This window comes from Centruroides sculpturatus, unplaced genomic scaffold (genome assembly GCF_000671375.1).
Source record: "Centruroides sculpturatus isolate CEXI.00-Female unplaced genomic scaffold, Cexi_2.0 scaffold645, whole genome shotgun sequence".
NCBI classification, from domain to species: domain Eukaryota; kingdom Metazoa; phylum Arthropoda; class Arachnida; order Scorpiones; family Buthidae; genus Centruroides; species Centruroides sculpturatus.
In genome coordinates, this window is record NW_019384838.1 from 441,000 (window position 1) to 458,848 (window position 17,849).

Sequence of the window (17,849 nt, forward strand, 5' to 3'; positions counted from 1 at the left end):
ACAGTGGTACCTCATGATACGAAATTAATCCGTTCCGAAACTGAGATCGTATCATGAAAATGTCGTAAGGTGGATCATCTTTTTTCATACGATTACATGTAAAACCAAATAATTCGTTCCAACGCGAAAAACATACTCAAATTAAAGCCAAGTAATACATTAAAAAAAATAACTCTAGTAAGAAAAACAAATGAAAAATGCGAACTAATGTAACGTCGTATGGTGAGTTTTTGTTCGTATCGTGGAGCAAAAATATGTTCGAATTTCATGTCGTATCCTGAAAATTTCGTATGCTGGGGCGTTCGTAACCTGAGGTACCACTGTATAATACGAAATATAGAAAAAATCATTTAATTAATTGTGGAGTAACTGTTGACTTAATAATTGGATCTCATTACGATATTTGTTTACTATCTACTCCCCTTTATACTTTACTCATTGATCAAAACAAATACAATAAGAAACGCACGCAGGGTGGCGGTTAACGTGTTTCTTAAATACGAATCTTTAAAAAACTTAACAATATAAGTTTCTCTATACCATATTAATACTAGAAGTTTATTTTAAAATTTTGAAACAACTTATTATTCACATCACAGTTATAACTACTTATAATAACAATATTTTAATAGAAACAAACTAATATTAGTGAAGAAATATTCAAGAAAATTTTGTAGTTTTACTTAGTACAGTATCGATAGCTAATTTAAACTAATATTCGCATACGAGAACAAATTGTCGTATTTCTTCTTTGATTTATTTTCGTATTATAATTGCTGGACGACCTGTGTAAATAACAGTCGGTTGCTGAACTCTAAAATGTGTTCCTCGTGACCGAAGATTTCTGAGATTTAAACGTTGAACTGGTGGTTTGGATGGTGGTAATATTATTACTCGAGGTGTCTGAGATATTCTTCGATTAGGCACCATAATAAATCGTTTCGGGATTCGGTATCTTAATCCTACCTCACCAGCAAGATCTGACAGTGATCCACCTAAGTCGCCACTTGGAAAGTCACCACTTAATCCTAGATCGGGCAATCCGCCGCCTAAATCGGGCAAACCGCCGCCTATATCAGGCAATCCACCACCCGGAAGAGATGGCAAACCACCTCCACCTCCGCCATCTGATCCACTCCCTGTCACTATCACCGGTCCACCAGCTGGAGAGGTAACAATTGTAGGAGCTGCTGCTCCTTGTCCACAGCAGCCTCCTCCGCCCATAGGAATATATATTGGTTGTGGTGGAAGCGGTGGCGGTGGCGGTGGAGGAGGAGGAGGTGGCGGTGGCGGTGGAGGAGGAGGTGGCGGGGCCCTAGCAGCAGCCATATCACAAGGACTTGGTGCTGCACCACAGGGAGGTGGTGCTGCCGCACACGGAGAAGCGGCCATAGGACATCCTCCGCCTTCGCTCCTCTTACTTCCTGTAATGCGAATCACTTTGGTACTTCTCCCAGAGCAAGCTCTTTTACTTCTCTTTAGATGAGATATCAGTTCGATTTGCTTGGGTTCTGTTGGATTATCGACTAGGAAGCCTAAAAATGAGAAATAAATCCACTGAAATTTGCTTAGTTTATTACTTTTATACAAGTAAATACATCTGAGATGTTAAAAATTGCGCGAAATAAAATATTAAAACAATTTAAATGACAGCTAAATTTTTTCTTAGGAGCTTTTCCTTAGTAAAGATGTTTGGTGCTTAGAAGCGGTACCCACAAAATTTTTTACCTATATTATTGTTTTCTACAATTCGTTTTAAAGCACCAAACTTATCTTTACGAAAGAAGAACTCGTAAGAAAAAATTTGAAACTTTTATTTATTGTCGTTATTGTCTAAATTTTTTTACATCTCAGATATTATTTGGATATAAACTGTTTTTATTTAATCATTGTGTTATTACTTCAAGAATTAACATGACTACCGAACGCTTTCAATATGCCGTTTAGTAAAATCGTTATAAAAACTTTTAATTCACATAAATTTGATCTTTTGTTGTTTTATATATTTTGAATAAAATTCATTCGTATCAATGCAATTTTATCTTTACAAGTGTAAAATTAAGCGATAAAAGTGAGATAGTTCTATGAGGAATCCCCGTAAACTTTTTCCGTTATCAGTGAGGTACCGACGTTTCGCCGGTACCTCACTGATAACGGAAAAAGGTAAGTTTAAAATTTTAGCTTTCTAGACCCAGTAATTTTTTTCTCTAGGAGCGTCTGTAGTGTTGGATAGAAAAAAAATACAGCTTTTTTGGAGATTTTTGCACTACTCGATCGATTATATTTTGTCAACTCCTTCGCACAAAAATCTGAAATTTTGCACACTGCCTAAGTAAACAAGTATTTGAAATTTCGAACGAGATATTCAGACTTACTACAGGTGTTTGGAGAAGTGCGGAAATTGACCCCCTAAAATCGCCAACTTTAATTCCTGTATATTCGGTCAGTCAGTGACTTTTTTACTTGGCGCGGAGTCACTACCATGACTCTCGAGTAAAATATAGAACCCAGATTAATGGACAATTTATTTTTCAAGTGTAATTTAAATAATTGTAAATTTAGTGAAGTTATAATCGTTCATATTAAAGTTCAAAGCTATAATTTTGATCAGAATACAGAAATAACGTAAAACCTATCTAAATTAGTTCATCTAAAGCTTTACGTAACGGAAACCTGCTTAAACATATCGAGTCCTCTTAAGAGAGAACCTTCGGGATGCTCCCTTATTCGGACTGCTTCAGTATCTGAAGTAACAGGATAATTGCAGATGTCATTAATGACATTTGATTCTCTTCACGTTTTCTTATCTTATAAGAGCTGTATAACATAACACAATTGAAAACGTAAAAAAATACAGAAGAAACTAAGTCGTCTTCCTTTCCATCCTGTCTAATCAACAGGAACAAAAATAGTCTTCCTACCCAAAGACAAAATTCTGTATTTTTGTATTGTGAATACCGTTTTCCTTTTTAATTGAAATTACACATAATTTTACTGTACGTACTGTACAGTACATATCGGTTTTCACACATATCAATTTTATTGTTCTACCAAATAATTAGTAAATACAGTATATTTACTAGTCACATTACTTTCATTTAATCCGTCTATTAACGTATGGTTCGGAATTTTGAAGATCGAATTCGTGAATTTTCTATGAATTTTTAAAATCGTAGAAAATTAAAAAATTCAATTTTCAAAAATCTAAACCTCAAGTTAATAGAATAACTAAGTAAGATTCTAACACAAATGGGCAAAAATCATTATAACATCGTCACATTGCCGAACCGCAATTTTAATCATACTTTTAAGTTAATTTAAAATATATGTTCTTTATGTTAGTAGTATCTTGCCCCTGTAAATCATACTTTTCCTAATAATGAAGTCATACCGGAAATCTAACTCCGTTTTTGAGAAAATATTTGAACTGAAATTACGTAACTTTCGGTCTAGACCGGAAGTTTGTATATAGTTAATTGGACCTCCTTTCCCTGAGCTTTCCCCTGAAGAAAAAGCATTAAATTTAGATGCCATCTCGTGAAGATCGTGTATAATTAGAGATTAGAATTAGCCTTAACTGTCTGGATCATCCGGCCATTAAGATTACATTTCAGTCTCATTTTGTGATTGAAACTATTAATAAATCTCCAAATAAAATATATTTTGAAAATATTTCAAACTCAGTTATTATCTCTTTTCAGTTTGCTAGAATGAAATTTATCTGAATACTGTATTTTATTTTTTTCTTTTATAAATTCTTTTTGATATTTATAAGTAAAAAACGTCGAAATGTTGGGTGTACGATGTACGAAATAAACAATATTACTTTATCCCAATTCGAAATAACATTTTTATCAATATTGCATTGAGTTATTACTTACATAATAACCAAGTAAAAGTTTGTGGATATACTTGTTATTAAATTATGAATGTTTAATATTCTTGAATATATATCATCGATTTACACTTTTCTAAATAAGTTTCTTTAACCATTTTTAAAATTCTTGCATATTAGATCTACGAATTTAGCATTAATGTGACTTTTTAACTTCCCCTCAAAAAGTAAACTACTGTTTTCCAAGAAAATTTTCAGTATAAGTATGACATACAAAACGAAATTACTAAGTATTATGACTAAAATACTAGAAAATACTTTACTGTTTACTACAAAATTAGTCAAGAAATAAAAATTTACCTTTAACAATGAACAAAATAAAGAAAATTCCAAAAATCGTCAGGAAAATCTTCATCCCTTTCCGGTTATCTTTCGTCCAAATCAAACTTCATCAGCTAAAAATTACTTTCCTACTTACGAATTGTAAGTGCATACCAATCTTCTTATATGTGGATAACATATCTTAAAAAATTTATTTCTATCCAATAGCAAAGGAGTATCGTTAAATACTTTTATGTAAGTTCGATCTTTATGTATTTTGCATACCTTGTCTACTAACAATTGAAAAATCTGTGCAAACATCATATGAATAAATAATGAATTCTATAAAAATTAAATATTCTGCTTGAATTTGAATATAAAATTTAAATTAAACATATTTTAATTCTAAATTAAATTTATAATATATATTTTTTTTATTTTTTGTATTTGGAAGTAATAAATGAAGACACAAGTGGAGTGTTATGTTACAATCATTCAAAACTCTATTGTCCAACATATTTCGTGTAGGCCTATAATTGATTTTGCAATACAAGGCTTTCATCCACTGACGTCTTCAAATATCATATAATTTTTATATTTTTATATTTCGTATTGACTAAAGTTATTTAAAATATTTTATTGTGTTGATAATTAATTCGTTTAAATATAATTTAACAATTGACTTATTAAGAAATAAACAGCATTTAAAGTAAAATCTGTAGTGTAGATTTATACTTTGGGGTTAATTGTTTTTTAAGAAGAGATTTATATTTTATATTTAAAAAATAAAGTCTACTATGAGATTTGGTTTTATGTCGAAAACACATTTGTAAATAACTATTAAACACCATCGAATATATTTCTAATTATTAGAAATTAATCTAGTATTTATTCCATTTTAATTAATTCCATTTTTATATTTGTCATGTATTATGAATAGGTTTTAATTAATAATCCAGAATCAATATTATACTTGAATAATAGTATATTTACAATAGAATATAAATAGGAAATTTCTATATTTGCTTACTTCTGCATGCGACTTTGCTTTATTATTTGTTCGTTTAATATAAAAACCAAGAGGGTTTCATCAACAATTGTTTATTCTTCAAAAAATTTCTTACATAAAATAAGCAAAAATATAGAATTTTAATGAAACAGATATTTTGAAGTAATAAGTGTTATCAAGGAAAAAAATCGATTTATTTATAAAGGTAATTACTGAAAAGTGTTCGGTTCGATTAAATAGGAAGTTGGTTGAACTATCATATACTGCTGAGCTACACGAGTTGCTTTGACTTTCTGTCCATTTGGTAAAATGAACGATGGATAACTTCTTACGTAATTTATATCTTGTGTTCTTTTCGAATTTTGTAAAATATTGTCAAGGTTTGTATCTTGTAAATTTAGGTCACCGTTAAGATTTCCCAGATTAGGTAGGTTACCTGATAAATCTGGCAAATTCGCATTCAAATCTGGTAGATTGTGTGGTAGAGCTTCACTTCCCCCTCCAATCGGTGTTTGCATTATTATAGGTTGACTAGGTGGAGACATTATAACCATGGGGCTGGGTTGTATAGGTGGAGGCTGATACGTCGGGACGTACATGATAGGCATCGGTTGTACTCCTGTAGTTGCAGGAATTGAAGCTGGTGAAGAAACAGGAGCGATAGGAGCAGAAGCAGGAGCAATAGAAGGAACAGCAGATACCATAGTATCTGGAGAAGTCATCATTGAGCAAGGAAGAGCAGCTGCAGCGCATGGTGAAGTGTCCAATAATGAGTTATATTTTCCATCTCTTGACTTTCCTGTGATGCGAATTACTTTTGTATTACGATTACATGCTCTTTTATGTCTTATGGGAACTCCAAAAAGTTCTAAATGGATGTGCTCGTCCGAAATCTCGTCAGAAGAAATAGAATCTATAATAAAAAAATTTTTAATTACAGTATTAGTTACTGATCATAATTAGTATCAATAAATATGAAATATATACGAGTAAAAATATTTAAAATTTTAGAAATTTACAAACCATCGCCCAGGATTGACTGAAAGGCAGTTCCTATTATCAAAAGTAATAACATAAACTTCATATCTAACTAAGTTGATTACTTCCAAGTGAAATTTTGGTTACGATTGGCACAATTGCCAAATTTATAAACGAAATTATAGGATGTTTGTTTACTCTAAATTTGTCTTCTGATAGAAAACAGCTTCTGGTTAAACAATGAACCTTATCAAAAATAATTTTCTGCAGTTTACTCAAAGTCCAAAATAGTAAATTGATTTCCTGTTTACATGCTCCTGTTTGTTTATCATCACCTGCATTTAAATTGAATTTAGAAAATATTCTTATATTAAAACAGATTTTAAAGTAGTTTATCTTAAACAATATTAATATGAAGTTTACGTTGTTAGGTATTATCCTTGGACGACCTTATGGCCGAAGTTACTCCGTATCTCATTGTGGGCCTGGTCAAACTCATGATAAACATGAGAATTAGTTCCTACAGGGCAGAAACAATGCCACCAGAAATGGATAAAAGTACTAATTATTCTATAAAATAGGTTATGTGTGGTATGAAGTTGAGTAAATAAATTAACTTACCAAGAAATAAATGATGCTTATCTTTCAATTGTTTTGTTTTTATTTTTATATATAAATTTTTTATTAAAATAAATAAAAATTAGAGTTCATTTTCTTTATTTTATACGATTTGTCTTTATTAAATAACACGTTAACTTTGAATATTTTTATTATAAATGTTAATGACAAGTTAATAGCTATCAGGAAAAAGTTATATATGAGCCATGATGAAATTATAACCATTAATTATGCATCTAAGTTGAAGGCTTGAATAAACAATAGATATGAAATATTTAAGAGACTATAATAGGTTAAATTTAACGATTTTTATAAATTTAAAAACAAATTTAATTCCATTAAAAATTTTATCGAAATAAATTAATAAACTGAAAATATAATGTGTTATTCCTGTTAGACGCGTATACTATGTTTACACGACGAAAGTTAATCAGGGTAAGATTGATTCAGATAAGTTAACCAGAAATAACGATCCTGAAGGCCAAGAAAGTGTTCATATACGATACGACTTAATTTAGATTAATATGACGACATTCTTCCTGTTGTTAATTCCAGCAAAGAGCTGAGGCTGTGATGTCACGTGTCAGTAATTTACTTAAGGCGGATTAACTCGGTTGCAGTGTTAAAATCACCTAATTGTTAGAAAGTCGAGATTAGTTAACTTTGTTCTGTTCGCGTAAGAAAAGTTCATCGGATTTAAAGGCTAATGAACATCTTATATTTTGTATTTAAACTGTGAAGATCAATTTACGAAAATAATAATCTTTCTTTCTTATATTTGCCAAAATATCTACGAAAACAATTCGTATGTAATTACGTTTTTGTACTTATACGTTAAATTGCTGTACAGCTAAATAATAATAGTTTCTTACTTATAATAATTCAAGTTTGACTTACTTTTTCAGATTTAAATTAGATAAAGCTTGTTAATTGTTAATTTGTTAATTGTTGATAATTGTTAGAAAATTTAAAATAATAATAATTATTATTATTATTATAAGTGCTATAAGCCAGTCTTGAACGCCATCTAGTATTGGCTCACTTCACTGAAGATGATGCTACCTCCCGTTTTTAGAATTGATTTGAATGCAGTTGGCATATGTTAATAAAAATTTAGTTAATTGGTAGTTTAAAGTAATGACATATTAATTTAATAAAACAATTTTTTTAATTTGCTAATTGTAGGTTTCTATTAGTAATTAAAAAAACTGAATTTTTATTTATTTATTTAAAGTAAATAACTACAGTAAATAACATATTACATTTGTTTTCAATAAAAGAGTAATTTTAATATATGTTTTTCATGTGAAAATTTGAATATATTAATTAGCAACTGTGCTTTAAACAGATAAAAAGTTATTAACAATAAATATTTATGCGAGTTTAAAGAATTCACAAGAAGTTTCTTAATAACGATGATATATTAAATTTTTTTTTCTCTTCATACTCTAAGAAATAAAAGTCGAATTCGCAGCAAGGGTGATAAATATCTGTAGGATTTTCGTCCGTCTGAATATGCAAAAACGTAAAAATATTCCTTTAGAGATGGTATTAATAATTAAAATTGTATTGGTAAAAATGATTTATCATGATAAAATGGCGTAAAGTAACAATTCTATCGATTTTTACTTTCCCGTCTGTTATATAGGCCTATATCAAAAAATAACCTCCCAAAAACTTATTGAAACGTCGAGAAATGCAAAAAAAAAAATTGGAAGTTTTTGCTGTATGTATGGATGTCAGTGTATGTGTATGGGGGACTTTTGTTTACCCTCTTTGAAGATTAACAACTCCTGTGTCGTTTGTCGAAAATTTGAAACATTTTTCAGGGAGATTTGTGTATTAGGGGAATTGAAACTATTAAATTCTGGTGGTTAAATGTCGAGGGGATGGAGAGATAGAGGGGGATCGTTTGTCATGTCTCGAGTGGAGTCGGACTTAATGAAGATTTTACTCGTTATATAGCATTTACAACTTTTTATAAAACTTATCTCCACCTTCGAAATTAAGCCTTTTGCCCTTTTATAATAATTAATTATATAAAAAGTTTTTTTAAATAAAATATCCTAACAGATGGCACCACACACAAGTTTGAATGTTGTTGCCGGGAAAGTTCCCACAACTCGTTGCTGGAATATTTTTTTCTGATTTTTTTAATTGAAAATGTTCTTTGACACTTTATGCTTCGAAAATAAAATTTTATTTTTCACTTTTATGGTCTTGTTGTACGGTACATGGGGCCGCATGCCAACTGGTTACGTTTAAAACGAAATTACGCATAAATTTATGATTAACCCCAAATGACCAGTGTTCCTTAAACTGAGTTCCACGAGACGAAATTGCATAATGGTGAAAAATGTATTGCTTATTCAACCTAAATTTGTTTGTATGGCATTCAGCATTAATCATCTAGTCATTGATTGTGCACAGATTTAATCCTGCTTTTCTTTAAAAAAAAACAACAAATAATTGCTGGCATTACATTCAATTTTGATTTATATTTTTTATCTACTAGTGAAAAATATATATTTAGGTTAAAGTTTCAGAAACTTACAGCTCGACTTTAAATTTTTTAAACAGAATATGAACAGATAGGTATGTTCCTCGGTAAGTATATTTTTTAAGATAGGTGTGTTAAAATAAATTGAGAGCTACTTGCCCACACTTATTCAATCATTTACAATAAATAGAAAAAAAAAACATTAAAATATGTTTAAAGCGTTTATGTTTACTACTGAATATTAAAATAATTTTTTATACTATTTTAATGTTTAAAATTAATTACATAATAAAAATGCATTAAAACTTTCATAAAAGGTCTTCAGTTTTCAAATGCAAGTACTTGGTACTTGAAATACATTTTATACCGAGCATTTTCTACTTGATATTGCAAATACTGAAATTTCGTATTTGGTATTTTTATTTAAATAATTTTTTAGTATTTTAATCAGGTCTGTTTATAACAAAACTTTTGCCATGTTTTAACTGAGGCTTGCGTCATTATATCTAAAATTGGAAAATGAGATTAACTTTCTTGGTCCGAAATTATAATACTAATTTCAATTTTATTTTATAAGTTGAAACCGGAGAATTGCCAAAGTATAGCAGCACAGAATTGTCCAGAATGTCTCTGTAATTCTTTACTTGTTCGTTCTTTTACAACGGCCAACGGTCTAACGCCGGACCAACTGAAGAATCTCAATACTATTAAGCTACCATTATCAAATTTCACTGTTGGTGCAATGTATTCCGTCAGTAGTTGTTCTTTCAGCATACTCAAACACGATAATCTAACCGGCAAACAAAAAATCGAGACTCACACCTCTACAGAACATGTCTCAAATCTCCTTTGGCCAGCTACCTGTATGATGGCTGGTGCAATATTGGAGTCGACGTTTAGTATACGCGATTGCTTTCGTTTTTTGAAATCGTACTTACGTTCTTTGTAGACTTTTTTAAAAAACCAGAATGAAGTGAAATGTGCAATGCCATAATGTTGTAAATGCCATTTTTCTCTGAATACGTTTCATTGAAGAATTGAGTTCTAAAAGCAATGTTTTTTGCTGCAAGAAATGTTGGACTGTAGGAAGTTATGACTTTTGAAAAGTACCAGAATGCAAAGTGCATGACTTCTGGAGTCTAAAACGTTACGGTTTATATTTAAATCATTTTGATATTTCAGAGAATTTGTAATTTAGTGAATTTTTTACAATTTTATTGTAAAATTTAAATGAATTCATTTACTAGAAAAAGCTTTTTCATCTCTCCTGAAAAGTTTGTTTTTTGGCATTTACGACATTATGGTATTGCACATTTCAAGTGTCGATTGAAGACAATAGACTATTCAACATTGTCTTCAGCTGTTATTTTTGCCTTAGGATCAGCAGACCTGCCAGTATAACCCGTGTCATGCAGCTCAGAACGGATGTTTGGTTGTGACATTAAATTCTCGGATTGTTCTTTCCGTCTCCTGCATGTTGTTGCTTCTCATCACTCGTCAAAGCACTCTTCGATCTCTCTCTATTATTGTTTTCAGTATTCCTAAGTACTTCTTTGTAGTTTTCCGTTCTAAAACTCTTTCACTCTTCTCAGCAGTTTAATATTGATTATAGTGGATTTACGTAGTTCTAGCTTCAAGTCTATGGTGCGCACAAAGCAGTGACATAAGTGACATCCAATAATTTGATTCTGTTTGTACTCAGATAGTTCAGCATTTCTAGATATAATGTTGGATTGGAAATGCTTTCTGGATGTTTTGACGCATATCTGTATACCATAAGTGTAATGGCAAATGATATTCTACGTTTTGTTTATTTCGGATGTCCACATAATTACCTCCAAACAGTGTACACACAATATAATATTATATAAGCTCGTGCTTGTTCTTTGAAACCATATATCGTTATTACCATTATTTATGTTTGACAACGGGAGTCCTGAAATATAACCCTGTCGTATTGTAAGTCTGAAATAGGGTTTCTCATTTCCCTGTTCTTTGCTTGTCCCGGAATTTCGAGAAAACAGTGATCTGTTTCCCAGGATATAATTAATTATTTTTAAGATATAAAATAAATCTTGAAATCAAATAATATAATTATTTTTCGTTTTTTAAGTAATTTAATACGTCCTGCAAGAATAATAATAATAATGCTGTGTAAAATATGTATTAAAAATTATCGTTGAATTACGTAGAAATTTCATAAATAGAAAAAAAATTATTAAAGTTTGATAGAAATTGCTTACAACAAAAAAAAGAAAAGAAAAAATGCCTTTAAACTGAGTTGAAAATTAAAAAAAAAATTAACTTAGATCAAACTTTTAAATTAACTTCAAAGAAAAGGTAATTTTAATTTTTTAAATAAAACACAATATAAAATATTATTGTGAATTTTTATAATAATATTTTAAAAAGCAAAGATGATCAATACTCCAATCACCCAATCTGGTTCTTATTTTAGTAGTGAAAAGTTCCGCTACCGAGAATGCCCTTTCCGATTCAATTGATGTGGGTAGAAGTATCTCTAGTGCATTTAAGACAGTGTTTCTCAACCTCTAACGAATCGTCATCCCTTCAATAAAACCGTTATGTAGTATTGCCCCTTCACTTTAAAATTCCGATACCGAGGGCCAAGGCTAACGCCAAATTCGTACTACATTGAATAGACTTGTGACTAGTATAATGTTATTTGTTTAATTATTGTACGATATAACGAATAAAATATCTAATTATTCTTAATATAATGTTTTACTATATCGCCCGGAAAATTGTTTTTCGCCCCCAAAAACATAAATTGTTACTAATCGTTTCCTCAACATGGAAAAAAGCCCCCATGTGGGCGTTTTTCCATGTTGAGGGGACGATTAGTAACAATTCCATGTTGATATCGCACCCGTTGAGAAACACTGATTTAAGAGAAGACAGATGTTATGTGTTTTTTCATCCTGTAGCCTCGAAGATTTCTTGTTCGTTTTCGAGATGTGTTGACTTCTTTTGAAGCGAATATTCTTGATTTGTCTACCTTGGCTGCTTTAGTAGAGGTATCAAACTTATAGCCCGATAATTCGGCAGTTCTTTTGGCTTTAATAATCAGGTTTATGAAGAAAACTTCATACTTTGCATACATCGTACTCGTTTGTATCCTTGTCCAATTTCCACAATCTGGCAAATTATTATTAAAGCTACTGGGTATGGTTAAATTAAGACAGCATCGGCACAATTATCCAAGATATTACAAGTTCTGACACGTAAAGAATTTTCAGAATCCTGCCACAAATAGGCTACATATTGATTATTAACAATCTGTATCAGGCCATAACAAGCAAAAATTAAAAAAAAACTAATGTGCAGGCTTAAAATTAATAAATGCATGTATTCTGACAGTTTGTGAGTTAATTATAGTTTTTATTTGCAAAATTTTCTCAACTTAACACAAAATAAGAAAAAAGTGAATTTTTAAGAAATATTCGGGATTTCCCGGGATATTTCCCGGTTAAAAAACAGTCGGGATTCCGGGATCCTGTTAGAGAAACCCTAGTCTAAAACTACTACTATTTAAAATGTTTAATAATTAATGTTTTGAATTAAATAATAACTGATATTGTTTTATAATTACTATAATATTTATTTATATACACCATGTCCTGAAATACAATTTTTTGACAAAAATTTCATGTGATTTAATTAATTAAAACATTTTTGATATATGAAGAAAATCAATAGTATGCAGTTTATTTAGTAGCTGGTGGCTGTACTACAGTTATAGGCTTTCTTGCAGGTTGCCACATACTTTCCGTATACCCATTTGTTAGTTGTGGAGACGGAATTCTTTCTGAAACAAAATAATATGGTGCAGTATTAGGAGGAATCAATGATATACTTGATTAGCAGAACTAACAGGAACTGGTGGTTGTGGAGACTGAAATCTTTCTGAAACAAAATAATATTGTGCAGTATTAAGAGGAATCGAAGATGTATCTAGATTAGCAGAACTAACAGGAACTGATGATGATGTAGTGAAAACACGATCCGGTGACAAGAATGTAGGCCTATATGGAACAGTTTGCGTTTCCTGAAGATAAACAACTGGCCGTACCTGAGAGAGAGTAGTTTGTTCTGTATATGAAATTGGTGGTGTAATAGCAACAGGTCGAGTATACTCATTATTCGATACATATGAAATGTCCTGAGGACAAGGTTTTTTGTCTTTTTCACTATTCTTTACTACAATAATCCGTTTTGTTGGTTGATTACTTGTTACTCTAGGCCTAGCATTTACCGGTTGCATATAATTTTTTGGCGGCGCAACAGGTGACATATAATTTTTTCTCACTCTAACCGGAGGCATGTAGACAATCTTCTGTGGCGAATTACAGTCTCTTTTCTGTCTTGGTGGCGAATCAATTCGTAAGTTCTTATTTGAATCGTGCTCTCTCAAAATAGAGCCTGTAAAAACTAAATAAATTTAAATAAATATTTTCTTTCGAAACAGTTTAAATATATATTTTTCAAGAATTATCTTTATAAAATTAAAAATATATATATATTTGCAAAATGAAAAGCTCAAAACTTTCTAGTGAATAGCTGAAAAAATCGATACCTAAGCCGAAGAAAGGAAAACAGATCTGGTCTTTTCATCAGCCCAGTCGGATTAAACTACAACCANCTTCAAAATTCCGATGCCGAGGGCCAAGGCTAACGCCAAATTCGTACTGCATTGAATAGACTAGTGACTAGTATAATGTTATTTGTTTAATTATTGTACGATATAACGAATAAAATATCTAATTATTCTTAATATAATGTTTTACTATATCGCCCGGAAAATTGTTTTTCGCCCCCAAAAACATAAATTGTTACTAATCGTTTCCTCAACATGGAAAAAAGCCCCCATGTGGGCGTTTTTCCATGTTGAGGGGACGATTAGTAACAATTCCATGTTGATATCGCCCCCGTTGAGAAACACTGATTTAAGAGAAGACAGATGTTATGTGTTTTTTCATCCTGTAGCCTCGAAGATTTCTTGTTCGTTTTCGAGATGTGTTGACTTCTTTTGAAGCGAATATTCTTGATTTGTCTACCTTGGCTGCTTTAGTAGAGGTATCAAACTTATAGCCCGATAATTCGGCAGTTCTTTTGGCTTTAATAATCAGGTTTATGAAGAAAACTTCATACTTTGCATACATCGTACTCGTTTGTATCCTTGTCCAATTTCCACAATCTGGCAAATTATTATTAAAGCTACTGGGTATGGTTAAATTAAGACAGCATCGGCACAATTATCCAAGATATTACAAGTTCTGACACGTAAAGAATTTTCAGAATCCTGCCACAAATAGGCTACATATTGATTATTAACAATCTGTATCAGGCCATAACAAGCAAAAATTAAAAAAAAACTAATGTGCAGGCTTAAAATTAATAAATGCATGTATTCTGACAGTTTGTGAGTTAATTATAGTTTTTATTTGCAAAATTTTCTCAACTTAACACAAAATAAGAAAAAAGTGAATTTTTAAGAAATATTCGGGATTTCCCGGGATATTTCCCGGTTAAAAAACAGTCGGGATTCCGGGATCCTGTTAGAGAAACCCTAGTCTAAAACTACTACTATTTAAAATGTTTAATAATTAATGTTTTGAATTAAATAATAACTGATATTGTTTTATAATTACTATAATATTTATTTATATACACCATGTCCTGAAATACAATTTTTTGACAAAAATTTCATGTGATTTAATTAATTAAAACATTTTTGATATATGAAGAAAATCAATAGTATGCAGTTTATTTAGTAGCTGGTGGCTGTACTACAGTTATAGGCTTTCTTGCAGGTTGCCACATACTTTCCATATACCCATTTGTTAGTTGTGGAGACGGAATTCTTTCTGAAACAAAATAATATGGTGCAGTATTAGGAGGAATCAATGATATACCTTGATTTGCAGAACTAACAGGAACTGATGGTTGTGGAGACTGAAATCTTTCTGAAACAAAATAATATTGTGCAGTATTAAGAGGAATCGAAGATGTATCTAGATTTGCAGAACTAACAGGAACTGATGATGATGTAGTGAAAACACGATCCGGTGACAAGAATGTAGGCCTATATGGAACAGTTTCCTGAAGATAAACAACTGGCCGTACCTGAGAGAGAGTAGTTTGTTCTGTATATGAAATTGGTGGTGTAATAGCAATAGGTCGAGTATACTCATTATTCGATACATGTGAAATGTCCTGAGGACAAGGTATTTTGTCTTTTTCACTATTCTTTACTACAATAATCCGTTTTGTTGGTTGATTACTTGTTACTCTAGGCCTAGCATTTACCGGTTGCATATAATTTTTTGGCGGCGCAACAGGTGACATATAATTTTTTCTCACTCTAACCGGAGGCATGTAGACAATCTTCTGTGGCGAATTACAGTCTCTTTTCTGTCTTGGTAGCGAATCAATTCGTAAGTTCTTATTTGAATCGTGCTCTCTCAAAATAGAACCTGTAAAAACTAAATAAATTTAAATAAATATTTTCTTTCGAAACAGTTTAAATATATATTTTTCAAGAATTATCTTTATAAAATTAAAAAAATATATATATTTGCAAAATGAAAAGCTCAAAACTTTCTAGTGAATAGCTGAAAAAATCGATACCTAAGCCGAAGAAAGGAAAACAGATCTGGTCCTTTCATCAGCCCAGTCGGATTAAACTACAACCAGGCCTCTAGGCTTTTTAATATTGGTCTCACCCTCTCCCCAACCTCACCCACACAAATTATAGAAACAATTGTGATAGATGATAGACTATATATTAATAATGTGTATAATAGTATGTAGCAAGTTAGAAATAATACTATTTGTCTGACTGCCGGAGCCGAGGTAGTTAAGACCCTGTGTAACCCAAGATAGAATTCGGGCGAGCAACTCAAAGAATTGTTCACGGGCGGTTTATCCCAAATATATCAGGTTTCGTCTCTCACCAACTGATCGTCATCATTGTAGGCCTGGCCGAACTTACGATGGATATGGAAAAAGGCCCTCTTTGTGCCCGAAAGGCAAAACGAATCAAAAATATAAAAAGTAGTGACTACGAATGAAAACCGTACGACTGACCTACGACTGATAACAATATCCACGATTACAATAACCGGATATGATAAGCAGAAATAATAATAAAACGATTGAAAACGGCTATTAGACAATTAAATACTCGTATAAGTATCACCGTTTTTTAATCGTTTTGTTATTACTTCTGGCATTCAACTTTTTAATTGTAACGTTTAAGCTTATATCGATTATTTATCTTTAATCTCTTAACGTTAGGATTTCTAATTTGACAAATTACTAATTAATAGAAAGATAAAAATTAAAATAACCAACCTTCAATCAGAATCGAAAAGAAATGAATGTAGATAAAGAAAATCATCGACCAAAACTTCATTATGGCTAACCTCGATATCTTATCTGCTCTCTTCTCAGATATAACCTTCAAATGTGAAATTAAACATAATCTTTTATCTAATAAATCAAGCTATACCGAGTATTTCAAACAACTGTTCAAACAATGATTTTATATCTATAATAAACGTATTCGTTCTAAATCACTTTAACAAACACCAACGCAGATTTAATAGAAAACTATTTGCAATATTTATTCATCCCAAAAGTTGCCTCACTTTTATAGTTTCTCCTCATAAAATAAAAAGATTCATAAAACTTTTTTAATTTTTTAATTTATCATAATTCCTAAATACAATAATTGTGACTCCAAGAAATAAATGATGCTTATCTTCTAATTATTTTGTTTATATTTTTCTATATAAATTCTTTATTAAAATAAATAAAAATTAGAGTTTATTCTCTTTAATTTATACGATTTGTATTTATTAAATAACACGTTAACTTTGCATATTTTTATTATAAATGTTAATAAAAAGTTATTAGCTATCAGGAAAAAATTATGTATGAGCCATGATGAAATTATAACCATTAATTAAGCATCTAAATTGAATTGAAGACTTTAGATGCATAATTTAGACGCTTTTATAGTAATATAAAAGCGTCTAAAAAGTCATTACTTCATTAAAATTTGAAAAAAAATACAATTAAAATTTTTTATTAAATGTGCAAAATACATTTTCTTGTAAACATTATTTACTATTGACATTTTTGTGTTTTTTATTTAAAAGATAGTCTATAATTTCGGGACCGAATGGGTCCCAAAAATATAGACTATCTTTTAAATGAAGTGCCTTCAATTTTTTAAGTAAATTTACGCTAATGCTGAAAGTATCTAATGCAGCTGCGTTGCTAAAAGACTCGCTTTAAATTAGCCGCTGTAGTGCTAAACATGTAACTCCCACTTTCATCCCCTTTCCTATCTCACTTTACTTTTCCCCTTCGTCTCTTCCCTTAATTAATCCTTTCCCTCTCAATCCATTTCAAACCAGGCAATACCTACGAGTGGCCCTGGTCTTCATCCCCTTTAAGCTAGTATGTCTAGTATGTAGATGCTAACACATACGCACACACTGGAATTTTTGTGTTTTTCGCTTGTTTTGGACTCAGGACTTAGGGGGGATGCCCAAAAG

At 30.9% G+C, this 17,849-nt stretch overlaps 2 protein-coding genes across 5 annotated transcripts; both read right to left on the reverse strand.

The window, feature by feature from the left end:
• Positions 1 to 308: 308 nt before the first annotated feature.
• LOC111630257 (protein enabled homolog) lies at positions 309 to 4,301 on the reverse strand. The gene is made up of 2 exons (XM_023374334.1): positions 4,196 to 4,301; positions 309 to 1,535 (listed from the first exon to the last, which is right to left on the reverse strand). Exons 1-2 carry the CDS (start codon positions 4,248 to 4,250, stop codon positions 757 to 759), a joined length of 834 nt encoding a protein of 277 aa, XP_023230102.1. The 5' UTR covers positions 4,251 to 4,301; the 3' UTR covers positions 309 to 756.
• Positions 4,302 to 14,958: 10,657 nt separating this feature from the next.
• Positions 14,959 to 16,738, reverse strand: LOC111630261. 4 transcript variants are annotated; one of them, XM_023374339.1, is made up of 3 exons: positions 16,639 to 16,738; positions 15,198 to 15,767; positions 14,959 to 15,149 (listed from the first exon to the last, which is right to left on the reverse strand). In XM_023374339.1, the coding sequence occupies exons 1-3, from the start codon at positions 16,697 to 16,699 to the stop codon at positions 15,049 to 15,051; spliced, it is 732 nt and encodes a 243-aa protein (XP_023230107.1). In that variant the 5' UTR covers positions 16,700 to 16,738; the 3' UTR covers positions 14,959 to 15,048. The 4 variants fall into 4 exon arrangements, with proteins under 4 accessions (XP_023230107.1, XP_023230106.1, XP_023230105.1 ...); XM_023374338.1 differs by having other exon boundaries at positions 14,959 to 15,758; XM_023374337.1 differs by having other exon boundaries at positions 14,959 to 15,767.
• Positions 16,739 to 17,849: the final 1,111 nt, after the last annotated feature.